The 21,036-nt window shown below is 45.8% G+C and overlaps 1 protein-coding gene across 1 annotated transcript in view; it reads right to left on the bottom strand.

The window, feature by feature from the left end:
* The window catches only part of POU2AF1 (POU class 2 homeobox associating factor 1), a 228,482-nt gene that overhangs the window by 23,324 nt on the left and 184,122 nt on the right, over window positions 1-21,036 (bottom strand). The window contains exon 2 of the mRNA XM_085645816.1: window positions 14,517-14,659. Within this exon, the coding sequence (XP_085501942.1) occupies window positions 14,517-14,659 (143 nt within the window). The remainder of the gene's footprint in view (window positions 1-14,516; window positions 14,660-21,036) is intronic.

Here is a 21,036-nt window from a genome sequence, read left to right as displayed (position 1 = left end):
TGCCGAGATCCCCAATACCCCAGGACACCGGCCACCTCTTGCACAGCACCCGACCCCGACAAGTGGGGAAGTTGTGCTTTAGCCCATTATTGAGCCAACCTCTCAGCATCATCTGTGCCAAATATTGACGCCCGAGCCTGCTCTGGCAACCCGTGGGCGCATCTTTACTCACACCAAATTGCTGCCTCCCACGGTCCCTTGTCTCTCAACTTGTGGGCCCTAGCGAAGGTCAATCTTCGATTCCAAGAGTTCCCCTGGTTGCTTCAGGCCTGCTCTTCAGTCTCTTTGCTGGAAACCTTGCTCAGATCTCGTGGGTCTGCACCAGTAGCAGTTTTGTGTTTCTTGCATGGATTGCAGTTGCCAAGGGTTAGTGGATACAATCCAGACACTAACACCGCAGCGACCCTCTTAATTTGTGGGACTGTTGCTCTCCAGAAGCTAGCCTTCCTTGATGTCTCCTGGACCCCGTGGCTGACGATCCAAGCTACACCTCTTCCACCTGGAAGCACCCGACGTTGAAGGGCTCCTTCTCTTGAGCCCCCTGGTCACTGTGCCGTGACCCAGACTCTGTCCCCTCTGCTTTCAGGTCCTTCTCTACAAGATCTACATTTTCATTCTTCACGACAAAGACAACGCTTCTGGCTAGCAGCAGTTCTTCACGTTTTGCCATTGAAAATCAGCCCGCGACCCAACATCGAAAAAGACCTATGCACCCGGCTTCCCTGGGGCAGGTAACAGTGGTACCTCGGTACTCTTGTGGGTGTGGGCCCTTCAAAAGATTAACTCTAAAGTATTGAACTTGAACTCCTGCTAGAAGTGTTTTTAAACTTGTAAAATTCAACCGCGACATTCTCCATAGGCTTTAATAGAGATCCCGACAGTAGCTTTAGCCACTGCACGCATCTCCCATGGGTCCCCTTCCTCACTACCTTGGGTGGTTTCACAAGGTGCCAGCAACCCTAAATGCCCTAGGCATTGTCTGTAGAATTGTCATGGTTCTTATACCACTTTTTTGATATATGGTTTGGTCCCCCCCTGGGGCTCTGTGATTCCAGTGCTATTTATTGTAACTATCAATGCTTGTTTGAATTGTATCTTCACCTCTAGCCTCATAAAGAGACTAGTGGGGTTATTCCTAGAATAAATACATATATTTTATATATATACCTGTGTGGACTACTCTTTCATTTGGTTATTCAAGAGGTTGTCTATGGTAAAACAATAAGCTTAACACTCCTTCAAGACTTAGCCTGAAGGCTGCTCTCCACAGCTACCACTAGGATAGCTTTCTTTAAAGGTTGTCTTTAACCTATCACCATAAGAGACGATTTGGACTGGAGCAAGGTGTCCCCTATAACTAGAGGACAGCATATGCCAGGCCAACTTCTCACAAAGGTTAATTACATTAGTGTATAAATAGGGCAGATATCTTGGCTAGTAGATTTGGGATCTTTTGTAACTGTTGAGGTTAGTGTTAGTTACAAATCAAAGCAGTAAACAATTGTAGTTATTTTTCCTTCCCATACTTTAGGTCCACTTACAAATACCTAAGACAATAAGTTACTAATGAAATACATTTCTAAAATATACCCCAAATATTTGTGCTCTCTGGTATTGCTTTGTATCGGTGATTATAACCTTTACATTGTCAATGAACTATAACTGACTACGTCTTGGAGCTCTCACAAAACACATGTCAACAGAATAGGGCCTGCTCAGAGTCAATTCATGGAATATTAACTTGTGTCCTGTGCTTAACCCCTTCGCTGCCAGGCCTTTTCCCCTCCTGTGCCACGCCCTTTTTTGGCTATTTGGGGTAGTGCGCGCTTAGGCCCCTGTAACTTTTTGAACACATAAGGTATCCACGCCAAATTTGCGTCCTTTTCTTCCAACATCATGGGGATTCTGAAGGTACTCAGGGTTTGTGGATTCCCCTGGAGGGGTCACAGAAATGAGCCAAAATACAGTAAAATTTAGTTTTTTGGGGGGAAAATGGGAAAACGGACTGCAAATGAAAGCCTCTGGGTATTTCCCTACACATTTTATCAAAAAAGGGTTTGTGGGGCTGAAATCACCATTTTCCCAGCTTTTAGGGGATACCAGACTTTTGTCAGAAACCCAAAATTTTTTACACAATTTGGCATTTTTCTGGGACATAGCCTATTTTTTGTGCTTTCAACCTCCTTCCAGTTAACGGTAGAAATGGGTACAAAAGCAATAATGGATCCTGGAAAGCTATACATTTCAGAGAAGTAGACAAAATTCTGAGTTTAGCAAGGGGTCATTTGTGTAGATCCATCAATGTTTCTTTATAGAAACTAACAGTTAAATATAGGATAAATTGAAAATTTGTTGAAAAAAAGCGCCTTTTGTGTCAACATTTTCACCTGTAACTTCTTCTAATTTTGACAGCTCTTTAAAAGCAATATACCGTTACATCCGCTGGACATTACTGGTTGTGGGGATATATAGGACTTGTAGGTTCACCAAGAACCCGACGAACCCAGAGCCAAAAACTGAGCAGCAACTTGCAATGGTTTTTTATTATGTACCGGGTATATAGTAATTATTCTGTAAAAATGTGTACATGGAAAAATCGGTATGAAAGACACCTATGTATTTCTGAAATGGGAACAAAATATAGAGTTTAGAAACAGTAGATATTTGCACATTTCCGAAATTGGGATACTCATACTAGCATGAGAATTATCAGTCATTTTTTAGAATAACTTCTTTCATTTGGAAGGCAGAAATGCATCGAAAGTCAATAGGTAATAACAGTTCCTTTACAAATCTGAATTACCCTAAGTCTCCCGATAAAAATGGTACCCCACTTGTAGGGGTAGGCATAGTGCCTACGACAGGAAATGGCTCAAAACCCAACGTGAACACACCACATTTTCACATTGCAAAATTACCCTTTTTTAGCAAAGTGCCTAGCTGTAATTTTGTAACCCTGGCTCTGCCGGCACCTAGGGAAACCTAGCAGACCTATACATTTTTGAAAACTAGACACCCAGGGGAATCCAGGATGGGGTGACTTGACTGCCTCCCACCAGGTTCTGTTACCCAGAATCCCTTGCAAACCTAAAAAATTGCCAAAAAAAACCACCTTTTCCCCACATTTCTCTGGTGGACAGTTCTGGAATCTGCATGGATCCACAAATTTCCACCCACCCCGCGTTCCCCAAAGTCTTCTGAGAAAAATGGTACCTCACTTGTGTGGGTCAGCCTAGTGCCCGCGACAGGAAACGGCGCAAAACGTAAGGTGGACACACCTCAATTTCGTAGCAAAAAATGACCCTTTTTTGGCAAAGTGCCTAGCTGTAGTTTTTGAACCATAGCTCTGCCGGCACCTAGGGAAACCTAGCAAACCTATACATTTTTGAAAACTAGACACCCAGGGGAATCTAGGATGGGGTGACTTGACTGCCTCCCACCAGGTTCTGTAACCCAGAATCCCTTGCAAACCTAAAAAATTGCCAATAAAACGCATTTTCCCCACATTTCTCTGGTGGAAAGTTCTGGAATCTGCGTGGATACACAAATTTCCACCCACCCCGCGTTCCCCAAAGTCTTCAGAGAAAAATGGTACCTCACTTGTGTGGGTCAGCCTAGTGCCCGCGACAGGAAACGGCGCAAACCGTAACGTGAACACACCTCAATTTTGTAGCGAAAAATTACCCTTTTTAGGCAAAGTGCCTAGCTGTAGTTTTTGAACCATAGCTCTGCCGGCACCTAGGGAAACCTAGCAAACCTATACATTTTTGAAAACTAGACACACAGGGGAATCCAGGATGGGGTGATTTGACTGCCTCCCATCAGGTTCTGTTACCCAGAATCCCTTGCAAACCTAAAACATTGCCAAAAAAACACATTTTCCCCACATTTCTATGGTGGAAAGTTCTGGAATCTGCGTGGATCCACAAATTTCCACCCACCCCGCGTTCCCCAAACTCTTCCGAGAAAAATGGTACCTCACTTGTGTGGGTCGGCCTAGTGCCCGCAACAGGATACGGCGCAAAACGTAACGTGGACACATCTCAATTTCACAGCGAAAAATGACCCTTTTTTGGCAAAGTGCCTAGCTGTAGTTTTTTAACCATAGCTCTGCCGTCACCTAGGGAAACCTAGAAAACCTATACTTTTTGAAAACTAGACACCCAGGGGAATCCAGGATGGGGTGACTTGACTGCCTCCCACCAGGTTCTGTTACCCAGAATCCCTTGTAAACCTAAAAAATTGCCAAAAAAACAAATTTTCGCCACATTTCTCTGGTGGAAAGTTCTGGAATCTGCGTGGATCCACAAATTTCCACCCACCCCGCGTTCCCCAAAGTCTTCCGAGAAAAATGGTACCTCGTTTGTGTGGGTCGGCCTAGTGCCCACGACAGGAAACGGCGCAAAACGCAATGTGGACACACCTCAATTTCGCTGTGAAAAATGACCCTTTTTTGGCAAAGTGCCGAGCTGTAGTTTTTGAACCATAGCTCTACCGGCACCAAAGGAAACCTAGCAAACCTATACATTTTTTAAAGCTAGACACCCAGGGGAATGCAGGATGGGGTGACTTGACTGCCTCCCACCAGGTTCTGCTACCCAGAATCCCTTGCAAACCTAAAAAATTGCCAACAAAAACACATTTTCCCCACATTTCTGTGGTGGATTGTTCTGGAATCTGCGTGGATCCACAAATTTCCACCCACCCCTTGTTCTCCAAAGTCTTCAGATAAAAATGGTACCTCACTTGTGTGGATCGGCCTAGTGCCCGCGACAGGAAACGGCGCAAAACGCATCGTGGACACACCTCAATTTCGCAGTGAAAAATGAACCTTTTTTGGCAAAGTGCCTAGCTGTAGTTTTTGAACCCTAGCTCTGCCGGCACCTAGGGAAACCTACCAAACCCACACATTTCTGAAAACTAGACACCCGGGGATTCTAGGGAGGTATGGCTTATGTGGATCCCCCAACGTTTCCTTACCCAGAATGCCCTGCAAACCTCAAATTTAGCTGAAAAAAACACATTTTTCACACATTTTTGTGTGGGAAAGTTGTAGCATCACCAGGCTGACACAAATTTCCTACCACCCAGCATTCCCCCGGGTCTCCCGATAAAAATGGTGCCTTACTCGTGTGGGAGGCTCAAGAACCCGCGACAGGCAAGGGCCCACAACGTAGGGAGGCGACATGAAAATTGCCTACCTCATAACGACCTGGTTTTGCAAGGGGAGTCACCTGGGTGTTTGGCCCGGTGCTCGGTGGCCACCTAAGGGAACCTACCAAACCCACACATTTCTGAAAACTAGACACCAGGGGGATTCAAGGGAGGTATGGCTTGCGTGGATCCCCCAACGTTTCCCTACCTAGAATGCCCTGCAAACCTCAAATTTAGCTGAAAAAACCCAATTTTTCACACATTTTTGTGTGGGAAAGTTGTGGCATCACCGGGCTGACACAAATTTCCTACCACCCAGCGTTCCCCCAGGTCTCCCGATAAAAACTGTGCCTCACTCGTGTGGGAGGCCCAAGTACCCGCGACAGGCAAGGGCCCAAAACGTATTGAGGCGACATGAAAATTGCCTACCTAAAAACGATCTGGTTTTGCAAGGGGGGTCACCTGGGTTTTTGGCCCGGTGCTCGGCGGCCACCTAGGGGAACCTACCAAACCCATACATTTCTGAAAACTAGACACCTGGGGGATTCCCGGGAGGTATGGCCTGCATGGATCCCACAACGTTTCCTTACCCAGAATGCCCTGCAAACCTCAAACTTAGCTGAAAAAATCACCTTTTTCACACATTTTTGTGTGGGAAAGTTGTGGCATCACCGGGCTGACACAAATTTCCTACCACCCAGCGTTCCCCCGGGTCTCCCGATAAAAACGGTGCCTCACTCGTGTGGGAGGCCCAAGTACCCGCGACAGGCAAGGGCCCAAAACGTATTGAGGCGACATGAAATTGCCTACCTCAAAACTACCTGGTTTTGCACGGGGGTCACCTGGGTTTTTGGCCCGGTGCTCGGCGGCCACCTAGGGGAACCTACCAAACCCATACATTTCTGAAAACTAGACACCCGGGGGATTCCAGGGAGGTATGGCTTGCGTGGATCCCCCAACGTTTCCTTACTCAGAATGCCCTGCAAACCTCATATGTTGCTGAAAAAATCACCTTTTTCACACATTTTTGTGTGGGAAAGTTGTGGCATCACCGGGCTGACACAAATTTCCTACCACCCAGCGTTCCCCCGGGTCTCCCGATAGAAACAGTGCCTCACTTGTGTGGGAGGCCCAAGTACCCGCGACAGGCAAGGGCCCAAAACGTATTGAGGCGACATGAAAATTGCCTACCTCAAAACGACCTGGTTTTGCAAGGGGGGTCACCTGGGTTTTTGGCCCGGTGCTCGGTGGCCATCTAGGGGAACCTACCAAACCCATACATTTCTGAAAACTAGACACCCGGGGGATTCCAGGGAGGTATGGCTTGCGTGGATCCCCCAACGTTTCCTTACCCAGAATGCCCTGCAAACCTCAAATTTAGCTGAAAAAATCACCTTTTTCACACATTTTTGTGTGGGAAAGTTGTGGCATCACCGGGCTGACACAAATTTCCTACCACCCAGCTTTCCCCCGGGTCTCCTGATAAAAACGGTGCCTCACTCATGTGGGAGGCCTAAGGACCCGCCACGGGCAAGGGCCCAAAACGTAGTGAGGCGCACTACGTTTAGGACCCTTGCCTGTTGAGGTGCACTACGTTTTGGACCCTTGCCTGTCGTGGGTACTTGGGCCTCCCACACGAGTGAGGAAACGTTGGGGGATCCACACAAGCCATACCTCCCCGGGTGTCTAGTTTTCAGAAATGTGTGGGTTTGGTAGGTTTCCCTAGATGGCCTCCAAGCCCGGGGCCAAAAACTCATGGGACCCCCTTTGCAAAACCAGGTTGTTTTGTGATAGGTAATTTTGATGTCTCCTCAATAGGTTTTGGGCCCTTGCCTGATGCGGGCACTAGGCCTACCCACGCAAGTGAGGTACCATTTTTCTCTGAAGACTTTGGGGAACGCAGGGTGGGTGGAATTTTGTCGACCCACGCAGATTCCAGAACTTTCCACCACAGAAATGTGAGGAAAATGTGTTATTTTGGACACATTTTTAGGTTTGCAATGGATTCTGGGTAACAGAACCTGGTGAGAGCCAGTGAAGTCACCCCATCCAGGATTCCCCTCGGTGTCTAGTTTAAAAAAATTTACAGGTTTGCTGTTTTGCCTACGTGCCAACTGCGCTAGGGCCATAATCCTCAGGTATGCACATTCGGAGCCCAGTGGGCTTTCTGCCGCCCTGGGGGGGAATCGGGGAAGGGGGTTTCATCCTGATATGCCCCTAGAGGGGCAGAAAGACTGTGGCTATTTTTGTGGGGGTGGGGGCATTGGTATGACCATTTTGGGCAGCCCCCACCCCCACGCATAAAAAAAGCCTGCGTACTCGCTGGCGCCTAGTGAGCTTTCTGACCCCCAGGGGGCAGATCAGGGGCCACTGCCACCATCTGCCCTCCCGAGGGGGGCCGAAAGACTGGAATTTCTCTGGGGGTGGGGTGGGGTATTGTCATGCCCATTTTGGAGATCCCCTACCCCTACACTAATAAAACAAAAAAATCCACGGTTTCTAGTGGGCATTCTGCCCCCCCAGGGGGGGCCAGATTGGGGGCTACAGCTCCCATCTGCCTCCTGGGGGGCAGAAAGACTGTCAATTTTGTGGGGGGAGGGTGGGGGCATTGGTGTGCCCGTTTCGGGCAGCGCACACCCTAAAAACAATTGCGCAAACAAAATCCCTGGTGTTTAATGGGCTTTCTGCCCCCCGAAGGGGCAGATTAGGGGCCAATGCCCCATCTGCCCCCCGGGGGGGCAGAAAGACTGTGATAATTGAGGGGGGCATGGGCTTGCCCGTTTTGGGCAGCGCCCACCCCTATTTTTATTTTTTTTCCAATTCCCTGGTGTCTAGTGGTCTTTTTGCCCCCCGGGGGGGGCAGATTGGGGGCCAATGTCCCATCAGCCCCCCAGGGGGGGCAGAAAGGCTGTAATGGTGGCGGGTGGATGGGGGCATTGGCGTGCCCATTTCAGGCAGCCCCCACCCTAAAAAAAAAATGAAAAGAAATCCCTGGTGTATAGTGGGCTTTCTGCCCCCCGAAGGGGCAGATTAGGGGCCAATGCCCCATCTGCCCCCCGGGGGGGCAGAAAGACTGTAATAATTGGGGGGTGGGGTGGGGGCATGGGCCTGCCCGTTTTGGGCAGCCCCCACCCCTATTTTTATTTTTTTCCAATTCCCTGGTGTCTAGTGGTCTTTTTGCCCCCCCGGGGGGGGGGGCAGATTGGGGGCTGTGATTGCCCCCTGAGCACGTACAAAGTGAAACTGAAATGAGCCTTGGCTCATTTCAGTTTAATTTTCAGTGTAATGACATCGGCGCGACGTGTGCGCCGATCGTCATTACACTGAAAGCAGGGGGGGGCCTCGGGAGCTGGGGAAGCTCTTCCCCAGCTCCCGAGGCTATTTTGGTTAAAAGGGAATCCCTCTGGTGCCCGCACCAGAGGGATTCTCCGGGGAATGCCTCATGACGAGCTGGACTCGTCATGGGCACAGCGCAACTGTGCTCCATGACGAGTCCAGCTCGTCAGGGGCACAGAAGGGACTAATGTCAGTGCTTTTAAGTCCACCCTTAAGGATGGAAACTGCAGCTCCAACCATTTCCCAGTGAAATATGTTAACCATGTGAGGGAGCCATTTTTGTTTTGCAAACCCAAGCTATCGACGCAGATTCTTAGGATTTGTAGCTTTTTTCACAGAGAAAAACACAGCATGTAATAATGACAAAGGCATTTACTGTAAACACTATGGGATATATTATTTTGCCCACAAAGTAACACAGCAAGACAACTTCTGCACTGCATTGTGTGAAAGGGTGGGAATGCTCCATATCCATCAAGTTATGGTGCATTCCTGCTCTCTCCCTGTGCTGGCGCACTTTTGGCCAACTAGTACCAATCCTGGCACTCTTGCACCGTGGTGTAAGGATGTCTGCGCTGCAGGCAGGATTGTTTTTGTGCTGGAAGGAACACCTTCCTGCACAAAAACAATCCCTTGAGGCTTTGCCCTCTTTCTATATGTACTGCAGCATGCAGTACATCCCGAAAGATGAAAGCATAAGGAGAAATAAAGATATTTCTACTTGTTACGCCTCGCCTGAGAAGGCGCAGCATTTTGACGTAATCACAGATCTACGACTCATGGTAAATCTGGGAATGCACCAAAATTCATGGGTGGATGTTTGGGAACAGTGACGCTCCACCCATGATATGCCACCCGGGGGTAGAATAACGCAAGGTAGCGACTTGTGCTGCTTTGTGTTACTGCAGATTTACCAAGCACCACAAAGCCACACAAGGTGGCTTTGCGTGTCTTGGGAAATCTCAACTAGTGTTTGCGTCGCCACTGTGTGGTGCAAGTGCAATGCAAACTTTGATAAATATGCCCCTAAATTGCCAGATCCCCTCACAGTCACTTTTCATAAATTCTGAAATATTGCTTACACACAGAATGCACAAATAGAGAATGTGTGGTTAACATTATGCTGATTTAGACAATGATGAATGTATATACGTTCTGCATGTATGTAATCCAGATCAAAATATTATTAATAGCATTGAATATTTCATAAGAAAAAACTTCTAAGTATGGATGAACATCCAACTGAGAGCTTTATAGGAGATTTGTGAATTTGTCCCTGAAATATGTGTGCTTTCCAAATGTGTGTGGCCCAATCAAACTACCTGAAAGACCTCTTGCAGAGTATGACAAGCTAGAAAAAATGGATATATGCCTCAATATTAGACGAGTTGTGTGATTTGAGGCAAAAAAATGGTAATGCGACTGTTCCTACATTTATGAATGTTATGTGTATATTAGAACATTCGAATCTTGGTGCTACATTGAAGACAAGGTAGTGGCTCAGGGCCAAAAACGGTTGGTAGAGGCCTTCTGCTCCAAAATTCCAATATATTTAGTCTTCGCTTACACAGCACTTGCACTGTGTTTGTGAAATCTATTGCATTAAATATATCTGAAAAGGGACTTACAACCCACCTTCACTTTTTATTAGTCCTTGCGCCTGCCACTTTACTTTTCCTCCTTTCTGTTGGTTATAGGCATTCTATTTCCTGTTCTTCATGTGTGTTACTCTTATCAGTTTTCCTTCTTCAAAGTACATTGTTCATCCACTTTGGTGGAACTTCTTTTATGCATCTCAAGCAATGATTGGGAAAAAAACAACAATAGCTAAACCCTAGCTTTGAAATTACAGCGCTGCCCAAGTGACATGGGCTCAGCCCACTGTTATTATCTCGGTGGCGATCCTCCGACGTGCCTTTTATACCTTGTCCGTGCTCCAGACAAAGAATGCACTACTTAGTGCTCCCCGGGGCACAAGTGCATTCGTCATCACGTGCACACCACCGTTCCCCGAGTCATCCACTTCAGTACTTGTTTAACTGGGCTGTCGTCCTCTACCCATACTGTACCTTGTCGAAAGTCTCCCAAACTTCACCATTTCCTGTGTTTATAACTCACCGTATCCTTTTTGCTTTTACATTGTGGGGACTTTAGTCCTGTGTCTCCTAATATAAAAATAGGAATCTACAAGTCCTAGAATGCTAACAAAAAATCTGAACTGGCTGACCTGCTCGCGGTTGGACCTGGGAAGACTTGCATAGTCCGAACCAGTCAAGTACCTATAAACAGCTATTATTTGCCTCAATTGACCCACAGACACAGCTGGGCTGGGGCCACTGCACCTGTTGCGCTATTGATAGTTACACAGCGCCTCTGGTCCAAACAGACACAGATAGAATATGCATGTTAAAAAGTGCCTTGTTTGTACTGTGACTCTCCAACATGCAGCCTGGTGCAGTCTGATGGAAAATGAAACACTGCCCAGCTCTGTACCTCACTTCAACAAATACTGAGCGCACTGCCATGGTACCTGTCCTTGCTGCCTGGTGAGAGCTGATAACACCTTCTGTTTTCTCAGAACCGTTTCCTTCCAATTTGCCCTGCTGGCAGGCTGGTATTCTTTATTTGCGTCATGTGCACCCAACCAGCATTTTGTACTGCAGATACCACTCAAGCTTGGGATTCAGGGAGGGAGAGGCCTTGCTACTAACCATTATGCCTGGAAGGGTTGATTGGTTGGTTAATGCACCTGCTGGCAAGAAAGCCACACTGCACATCACAAGCAAATATCCTTCCGATGTTGAGCAAATCTGTACTGTTAACGGGAGACCAGTAACAGCAGTCACAGAAGCATAAGTCTTTGGTGGCAAACATTATGTAAGGAAATAATGTATTTAAACTGGAAAGAGATATTTGGGGGAAAAATGATGCCTTTGGACGTTTCCTCCCTCTTTTTCTCAGTTATCATATGATTATAGGTTGAGGGTTTGTATTTAATAGCTACCAACGCCAAAATCTCAAATCCAAAATGTGAGAAATGTAAAGTTCGAAATGTAATCCGCTGTGTGAAAGTTGCAATGAGTTTGAAAGCTGAAAAGTCGACATTTTCCCCAATCTTAGGGGCATATCAACAAGGGCTTTATCTCTGCTTTTTTGGCTTTAAAAGCCAAAAAAGCAGAGATAAAATTAGCACCCTAACAGCAACAGGGTGCTAACATGCAAATTTGCATGTTAGCTCCCATTTACTCTACGCTTCCCCTTGCATCTCTAATGAGATGCAGAGGGGGCGTTCCAGAGTAAAATAATAGGAGAAATGTCGCTAAGCGACATCCAACGGTGATAATTATCTCTAAGCGCACTTAGCGCTAGGATAATTATCGCCGGCTAGCGTGAATTTTTATCGCTGAGATAGCGTGCTATTAGCAACGCTTATCTCAATAGCTATAAAAATTCTCACGCTAACAGGCTAACGTGAGATTATCGCTGGAAACCCAGCGATAATCTCAAGTTACCTTGTTGATAGGGACAGGCAAACTTAGCCATGATATCCTCCTTCCATAGGATATCATGGCTAAGTCAGAAAAATACCAGACGTAAAAAATCAGCGTTAACCGCGGTTAGCGCTGCTTTTTTTATCTCTAACAGGGTTAGCGACATTCTTGATAATAGGAGAAATGTCGCTTAGCGACATTTCTCCTATTATTTTACTCTGAAACGCCCCCTTTGCATCTCATTAGAGATGCAAGGGGAAGCGTAAAGTAAAAGGGGCATATTAACAAGCCAGGCGATAAAATTATCGCCGCTTTAGCGGCAGAAAACTGCCGCTAAAACGACGATAATGGGCTTGATAATTTGCTCTATGGAATTCCAATTGAAGTCCATGTTAGATGTCCTTCACATCTAACATGGGCTTCAATTGGAATTCCATAGAGCATATTATCAAGCCCATTATCGCCGTTTTAGCGGCAGTTTTCTGCCGCTAAAGCGGCGATAATTTTATCGCCTGGCTTGTTAATATGCCCCCAAGGGTGCTAACATGCAAATTTGCATGTTAGCACCCTGTTGTTGATAGGGCGCTAGTTTTATCTCTCCTTTTTTGGCTTTTAAAGCCAAAAAAGCAGAGATAAAGCCCTTGTTGATATGCCCCTTAGTTCCATAAAGGGCTGAACTAGACTCTATGGGGCATATTATCAAGGCCGGCGATAAAATTATGCCGCTAAAACGGCGATAATGGGCTTGATAATATGCTCTATGGAATTCCAATTGAAGCCCATGTTAGATGCCCTTCACATTTAACATGGGCTTCGATTGGAATTCCATAGAGCATATTATCAAACCCATTATCGCCGTTTTAGCGTCAGTTTTCTGGCGCTAAAGCGGCGATAATGTTATCGCCGGCCTTGATAATATGCCCCAAAGTGCCATGATGCCAGCACAGAATAGTTATGCAACAGTAGGGTATAGTTCTACAAGTCTTTAAGGAGTGGCTCAGAGCTGCCATTATAAATGATGGTTTAAACCAACAAGGGAGAAAGTCTTGCAGCCGGTTGTATAATTCACCAAACAGAAAAAAGCTTCCTCCCTGTTTTTTATCTTTTAATAAATTGCTCATCTTTCACGATTTCATAAACTTGGAAATTTGGATAGGGTGAATTGGAATCAGGTTTGAGTCTCGGCATTGGTTCAACAGGGGGAACAACCTTTACAACGCAACTTTTACAACACACTACACTTACAACGCACTTTTTACAACGCAAAATCCATTACAACGCATTCCATTACAACGCATGACACTACAACGCATTTTTAAAAACTACCTTTACAACGCATTCCATTACAACGCATACTACCTTTACAACGCATACCATTACAACGCATAATATTACACTACACTATCCAACACTTACCCTACTGTTGCACCCCCTGGAGTTAGAATAGTAATTTTTACCCCTACACTATCCAACACTTACCCTACTGTTGCACCCCCTGGAGTTAGAATAGTAATTTTTACCCCTATACTATCCAACACTTACCCTACTGTTGCACCCCCTGGAGTTAGAATAGTAATTTTTACCCCTATACTATCCAACACTTACCCTACTGTTGCACCCCCTGGAGTTAGAATAGTAATTTTTACCCCTATACTATCCAACACTTACCCTACTGTTGCACCCCCTGGAGTTAGAATAGTAATTTTTACCCCTATACTATCCAACACTTTCCCTACTGTTGCACCCCCTGGAGTTAGAATAGTAATTTTTACCCCTATACTATCCAACACTTACCCTACTGTTGCACCCCCTGGAGTTAGAATAGTAATTTTTACCCCTATACTATCCAACACTTACCCTACTGTTACACCCCCTGGAGTTAGAAAAGTAATTTTTACCCCTATACTATCTAATACTTACCTTAAATGCAATTTAATATTATGCGTTGTAATGGTATGCGTTGTAAAGGTAGTATGCGTTGTAATGGAATGCGTTGTAAAGGTCGTTTTTAAAAATGCGTTGTAGTGTCATGCGTTGTAATGCAATGCGTTGTAATGGATTTTGCGTTGTAAAAAATGCGTTGTAAGTGCATGCGTTGTAAAAGTGTGCGTTGTAACGACATACATCCGTTCAACAGCCTATTGATTCCGGGCAAATCACCTAATCTCCCTGCGCCTACAAAATATGAATGTGTCCTTGTGTAATCTGGTTGATGCCTTATGTAAAGCACTCTAATCTGGGCCGGACAGGGACCACAAACCAGCCGTGGCTACTCAATCGGACGGGCCGCAGTAAATGATTGAGGAGGGGGGGGGGGAAGTTAGTGGGAAGCACTGCTGTTTCTTTTGTTGCAGGGGGCCGATATTGCAGCACTTCTGCGAAACCGGCCACCAGAAACATAAATGGCCCCCACCCTGACTCAAATGCGTTTGTGTCGGACTGCGCTATATGAAACTGTAAAAAAAAAATATGCCTTGGATAAAATGAAGAACATGCCTCATACAATATTTTTCTCAGATAACTGCCTGATCTTACGGTGGCTGCTGGGACAACATCCGGGCTGTTGAAGCAGTTCATGTTGCTGAGAGTCCCTCGCTTTCTCTTCAGTAATTCCTTCACTGGTTCTTTCACGCGCACTCCTAGATATGGGCGCTGCGGTTGTGGGTCGGCTCTCGCAGCTAGAAAAAACACGTTTTACAATAAAACTCCATTAACAAACTCAATACAAGCTGTACAATGTTTTAACCGCAAGAAAATTCATGAATCATGGCATTCAGCATGTATATTCAGGCAAGATTCATGAGCTCTTGGCATGTCAGCCTTCGAAGCTTATTTTCAAGAATGATCTGTAAGACATTTTTATTTCATTCCTTGAACTTGAAGGAACTTCCTTTGTGGAAATTTGCTAATCAAACATTTCCGCAAAGTCTTTTTCGTGAGTATCGAAATCTTATTGAAGTTCTGCCACTGTTTGAAAAGAAAAAAACCATAAAGACTCTACACATTTTTAAGAAGATTAATAATGGAATGTATAATGTTTGTTGTACATGAAACAGTGTAAATGCATTGTAAAGATAAACAGTAAATGCATCATAAACCCAACATATTTTTCGTGGAAACTAGTGAAAAATGTGTAACTGATTGTGAGTAAATAGTCATGGTGTAGATAGAATAGATCATTTTTTGTAGAGGCTCTGAATCTATCTCTGGCAATTTCAAATAATGCGAACCATCGTTCTGTTCTTTGACTTTGTAATAACATTATATGCCTCTACAGCGTTACTGTCATTTCTAGTCTCAGTATATAGTAAATAGTAGACGTTATGGATGTATTGATACTCATTTTACAGACACCACATTATTGGAAGTCTGAGTGAACTTTTCCCGGATTCAAACTGCAAAATGGCACTAATGGCAAGTGCAGGAAAGTAGGATCTGTCTCTTATGGTTACCCCCACTTCTTGCTTGATGTTACACTGTGTTGACTAATCTGAGTGGGATCCTGCTAATCAGGACCCCAGTCTATCTGCTTTCTCCTTAAAATGTTATGCCATGTACTTTGGTACACTCCAGATTGGATACTGGGGTACCCTTATAAGTCCCTAGTATATGGTACACATGTACCCAGGGCATAGGTACCCCAGAGACCTCCCCTGGGCTGAAGCATGTAAACTACCATCCATGAGATGCCATGCAAAATGGAACTATAGGTCTGCCATTGCAGCCCGTGCAAGCTGGTGCTGGCACCACTTACATTAGATATAGGTTCACTATATGTATAGGTCACTACACTTAAAACTTGGTCACCCCTATAGCAGGCCTTAACAATCCTGAAGGCAGGGTGCTGGGTTTTACGTGAGAGGGTGCCCCTGCATGAGCAGAGCCCCTCTGCATACTTTGGAGACCATGCTCCCGGGTTGTCTGTGACTCAGCCAGACATATAGGTAGAGGTGCATTATAGCCTCACTGTAAATGCTATCTCAAAAACGGCTGAAACAAAACATGTTGTGTTTGGTATCAAACACCTTGGAATCATACCTCCACATCGGTAACTGGTGTGGGAGGTATGATTCCACCCTTCTGAAGCGAGCTTCGTGGGGTCACTGGTCTATCTGGTGCCAGCCTTCTCGACCCGGACAGCAGCAAAATGGATGCTGCTGACCAGAGACACATTTTTGCTCTCCTGCTGCTGAGCCAAGCTCGAGCACAGGAAGGCAGTACAATAGGCATCCTGTCACAGGGAGGTGTGACCACCTCCCAGACACGATTTAGTGTACTAGGGCTGGGTGGGTGCACTTCCAAAGTGCCTGAAAGTCTGCAGCTGGGGCACATTAGGTGTCCCTGTGCTTAATCCAGCTCAAACTAGTTCTGGGAGCCGTTGGATCCTGCTCTGGTGAAAAACTGGACAAAGGACATGGGAGTTACCTCCCCTCTGTCCTGACCCTCCCCTAGGAGGGTCCCCAGAATACGGCCATCCCTCTCCCGTAGGTACATAAGGGCTTACCTGGCTGGAGGACATTAGATTTGACATAGAAAAGATTCTAAAGAAGAAACCACTGACCTTCGACCGTCTGGACACGCTGGACTTCACTGGACTTCAACTCAGCCTGACTTCGTCTCCCTCTCCGTCCAAAGCATTCTCTGTGCCCTTGCACCATACAGGCTCCGTGTAGGGCCTGTGGAGTATTAAGGACATCTGAAGAATCTCCCTTGGGGTGAAGGAGTCACTCCCTTGCATTTGAAGGCACTGTAACACAACTGACCGGTCTGCTGATCCTGAGCTCCTGCAGACTCCAAAGGCTCCACAACACAGGAGGTGGTTTCAGAAGTTACTTGTGGTTGAGCTGCCCTCTAACCAAGTTTGAGGCCAGTATCCCTCATGGGGACTGCATAACCTGAACCCCTGTGCACCGTGTACTTTTGCAAGTGCATATGCTTGTTGGCAATTCCAGAGCTTGTGCATTGGACTCCGTGTAGTCCTGACCCTGAGCAGTATTTCCACCAAAGAACTCTGCCCTCCTTGCACCGAGTGCTCTGTGGGCTGGTACTTTGTGATCTTGCTGGAGGTCCCCTCGCGACTTCTGGTCATTCGACCTGTGGGTCCTCTTGAGGGTCATCTTGAATTCAGTTGGTCTTCTCTGGTTGCTTCAGACGTGCCCTGACTCCCCATCCCTTGGTAAGTTCCCTGGACCTTGCTGGTGAACACCGTAACCTGCTTGACCTGCCTGCATGGGTTGCTGTTGCCAAGGCTTGTTGGTGCTCCAGCCGGGTTTGGTTAAGTGTCTAGCTCTGGCTCGGCCCTTGTCCCTTGGGGACTATTGAGCCAATATAGAGCTGCGCCAAATATCCTAGTCATTAAAATTTTTCTTCACAGTTATGTTATATTATGTTAATAACACTTTATATAGCTCACAATTACCACCACTCTATAGGTGCTTATCTAAGGGTTATGATACCATATTGCACCAGATATTATTAAAATGAAAAGTAAATCAGTCTCTACCAAAGGTCTGTTCAAATAGAAACGTTTTCAACCTCTTATGAATGGAAGGAGAGCAGTTTCTCTTAACAAACCTTCCAAAAGTTTCACTCTTAAAAGTCATAAGCCACAAGATGCTGACAGGTGAGAACAAAAAAATCTAAGAAAGTGATATTCTGCCGTGCGTTGAAAGCCGGGCTTAGCTGCAATTTACATGGGTCTCGCTGACTACCTGCAGGAAGTCAGGGGGCTCTTAATTTTGTTAATGATTGGTGGTGGAACAAATTTCAGACATAATACCTGAGCAAAATCGAAGTGCTATTTCAAGGGCCAGTTTACCAAATAAGGTAAACCTGACCTTTAGATGACTGAAGTATGTGGGGAAATAGTTTCAGCTCATTTCGCACCACTCTAAAGATTGCAAACATTTCATTCAGAAAGTAAATACTATCGTGTGGCAGTAACATTAAGCTTACCTCCTTTAAAACAAAAAGCAGCAATTCTGAGGGTTAAAATTGTATCGAGTCTAAATAAAATCAAGACCATATATGAGAGATGGTTCTGTCTTGCAGGCATGACACAAGGCAAAAAAAGAATGGGCCATATTTACAAACCCCTTGCACCACCAGAGTGTCACTTTTTTGACGTTCTGGTGACACTCTATGCTAGCCCATATTTACAAGGCTGTGCTAAGCCACTTTGCATGGCTTAACACAGTCTTGTAAATATGGCCCTCTGCATCGCAGTCTTCTGCGGTAATAGGATGTCCCATGGGTGTTGCTGTGGGCGTTCCCAGCATGGCTTTTTGACACTGCTCCAGATTTACAAGGATCTGTAAATCTGGGGCAGTGCCAAAAATTAATGCCTTTCAAAAGGAGGTGTTAATGTGGCACAAGATTCCTTTTTTGCTATTTCCATGTGTGCTACATTCTGCAGCCCACAGAGAAGGTGCAAAATGTCATTAATGATTGTTTTTGTGCGGGAAGGTGTTCCTTCATGCACAAACACAATCACCCCTGCAACAAAGGCACCCTTGCAAGGGTACCTGCGTTGGTGCTAGGCAGCTTTTTTAAAGCTGGCTCAGGGATGAACGCAGGAATGCGCTGTATTCTTGTTAATTCGGCACACCCCTGCATTTTGAAACTGATGCATCGCCCTGTGCCATTTTCATATAAATACGCCCGAATGTGTCTTGTTTGTTCTGATTTGTTTTGACCCTACCTAACATTTTGCTCCCATTTTACTTCAGGTTTAACAGCCAATGACACTCACTACGAGTTGTGTTAATTTATCTCAGTGAAATTACACATTTCATAACTATGAGTGCGTCAGAGCCTGAAATGATCAAGTCTGAAATCTCGGGGACTGATAATTCCGGGACTGGAGAGACCTAGGGGGAGATTCTCAAACACTGTGCACTGGAGTAGCGTCTCAAACGTGATGCTAACCAGCACAGCATATATATTTTTCCTGAATAACTTTCCAGTGCAAAGCTTGTTTTGTGCTGGAGGGCACTCAAAAGTAATATAAAGCAGCGTAAAACACTGCTTTGCATTAAATTGAGGGGATGTTACGTTAGTGTTACAATGCAACCACCCATGCTTTTTCATGCTAAACCCTGTTGACTAAAATTAATAGACAGGGTTGGTTTTGACGTTGGAGATGTCCTTGGTTAGCAAGAGGATCAGTTGAATGTCATCTTCTTAGGAGATTATGTTGAGACTGAGGGATCTGATGACGTCTGCGAGGGGGGTCATGTAGATTTTGAACATGGTGGGGCTGAGGGATGATCCTTGTGGGATGCCGCATATGATGTCTTTGGGCGCGGAGTTGAATGGAGGCAGTCCGATGCTCAGAGTGCATTGTGTAAGGAAGGAGGCGATCCACTTGAGGGCATCTTGCTGTATGCCTATGCTGCAGAGTCTGTTGATGAGGGTGGTGTGGGAGACCGTGTTGATGCTGCAGAGAAGTCGAGGGGTGTTCAGATGTCGTCTGTGGTGGAGATCAGAGCAGTCTCAGTGCTTTGGTTGGCACGGAATCCTGATTATGAGGCGCCCTGCAGGTGGCTTTGTTCAAGGAATTTTGTGAGCTGCTCGTTAATGGCTTTCTTGATTAATTGGCTGGGTAGGGTGGCAGCGAGGTAAGACAATATTTTTTGAGATCACTGGGGTCGGTGGAGGCTTTCTTTAAGAGGGGTCTGATGTCTGTGTGTTTCCATATGTCTGGGAAGGTTGCTGTGGAGGTGGAGGTGTTGAGGATGCTGGTGTGCTGATTGGGTAGATGTAGAGATGGTGGGGGCAGGGGTTGTGGGTGCCCCAGATTTGGATGGAAGACCTGATGGCTGAGGTGGTCAGGGCAGCTGAGATTGGGTGGTAATGGTTTGGCTGGTGTCCACTGGCTGGTTGTGGTTGTTGTGGCTGAGGGTGGCAGGTTGGAGGTTGAAATTGTTGTAGCTGTTGGTGATCTTGCTGTGGAAGTAGGTTGAGATGGGTTTGCAGAGTTCATGGGAGGGGTTTATGGTAGTCTCAATGGCTGTTGGGTTGGAGAATTATTTGACTATTTTGAACAGTTCCTTTGTGTGGTTGGCTTTGCAGTTGATGCAGGTGGTGATGACTGCTTTCTTGGCTTCTTTGATGTGCCAGTGATAGTTGGTGAGGGCTGTTTGGTGGGCTGCTCTGTCAGCGGGGCTGTTGGAGGTGTGTCATTGTTTCTCCAGTTGGTGGCAGTTGAGCTTGGTGGTCCTGAGTTCTGGCGTGTACCAGTTGGCATGTTTGGAGGTATTGTTGGGTTTTGTATGTTTCAGTGGAGCAATTCTGTTGGCACTGTAGGCAAAGTTCTGGACGGCCTGTTTGAGGTCTGTTGAGGCTTCGGTTTGGGAGGTTTTGGTGACCTTGCTCCAGGTGTGGTGGGAGGAGATCTGACACCTGGTGATGGTGTGCTGGGCATTGGTGATGGTGAAGTGCACAATGGTGTGGTCAGTCCATTTCAATCACCTTTTCTTGCACCCCTTTCCAAAATGTTTGACAGGAAAATCTGCATACCTGCCACATTTTCCAGTATTCCAGTGACATTAGTGTAAGTAAATTCTAAAAAATATTTATTCTGTGAACCTGGATTAGCTATTCTGAAAGTAAATTTCCTTTTTTTCCGGTTGACAGTTACACCTACTAACAGAAAGGCATGTGAATTGGGGCAAAGTGCATCAAAACTTTGTTGCATTCAGATGAAAAGAAATATGCATACCACACTATCACTAGTGTGCCAGTCTATTTGCTTTCTTTGAGTCACAGGAAAGCAAAACCAATAACACTTATCTTACAGGCAGCAGAAGGATAAACTTATTAAAACAAAGTTCAGGAAGTTTTTAAATTGTACAGCACATAAGTTGGCGCGAGCTGCTGCGTGACAGGCCATGCCTTCAATGGAGTTTGGCTGTAGACAGGCGTCATGATAAGGCCAATGGAAACGATGCTTGATTACCAAGTAGTCAGTATGATAAGTTTTCTAGAAGTTGAGTCCGCACACTGATTGTGCTAAAGTGCCTATTTAAGGGTTCAAGTTATCAATCATGGCACA

The sequence above is a fragment of the Triturus cristatus genome, chromosome 3_1, assembly GCF_964204655.1.
Source record: "Triturus cristatus chromosome 3_1, aTriCri1.1, whole genome shotgun sequence".
NCBI lineage: Eukaryota > Metazoa > Chordata > Amphibia > Caudata > Salamandridae > Triturus > Triturus cristatus.
Note: the sequence above shows the minus strand (reverse complement) of the source record. Positions and strands in the feature narration are given on the sequence as shown.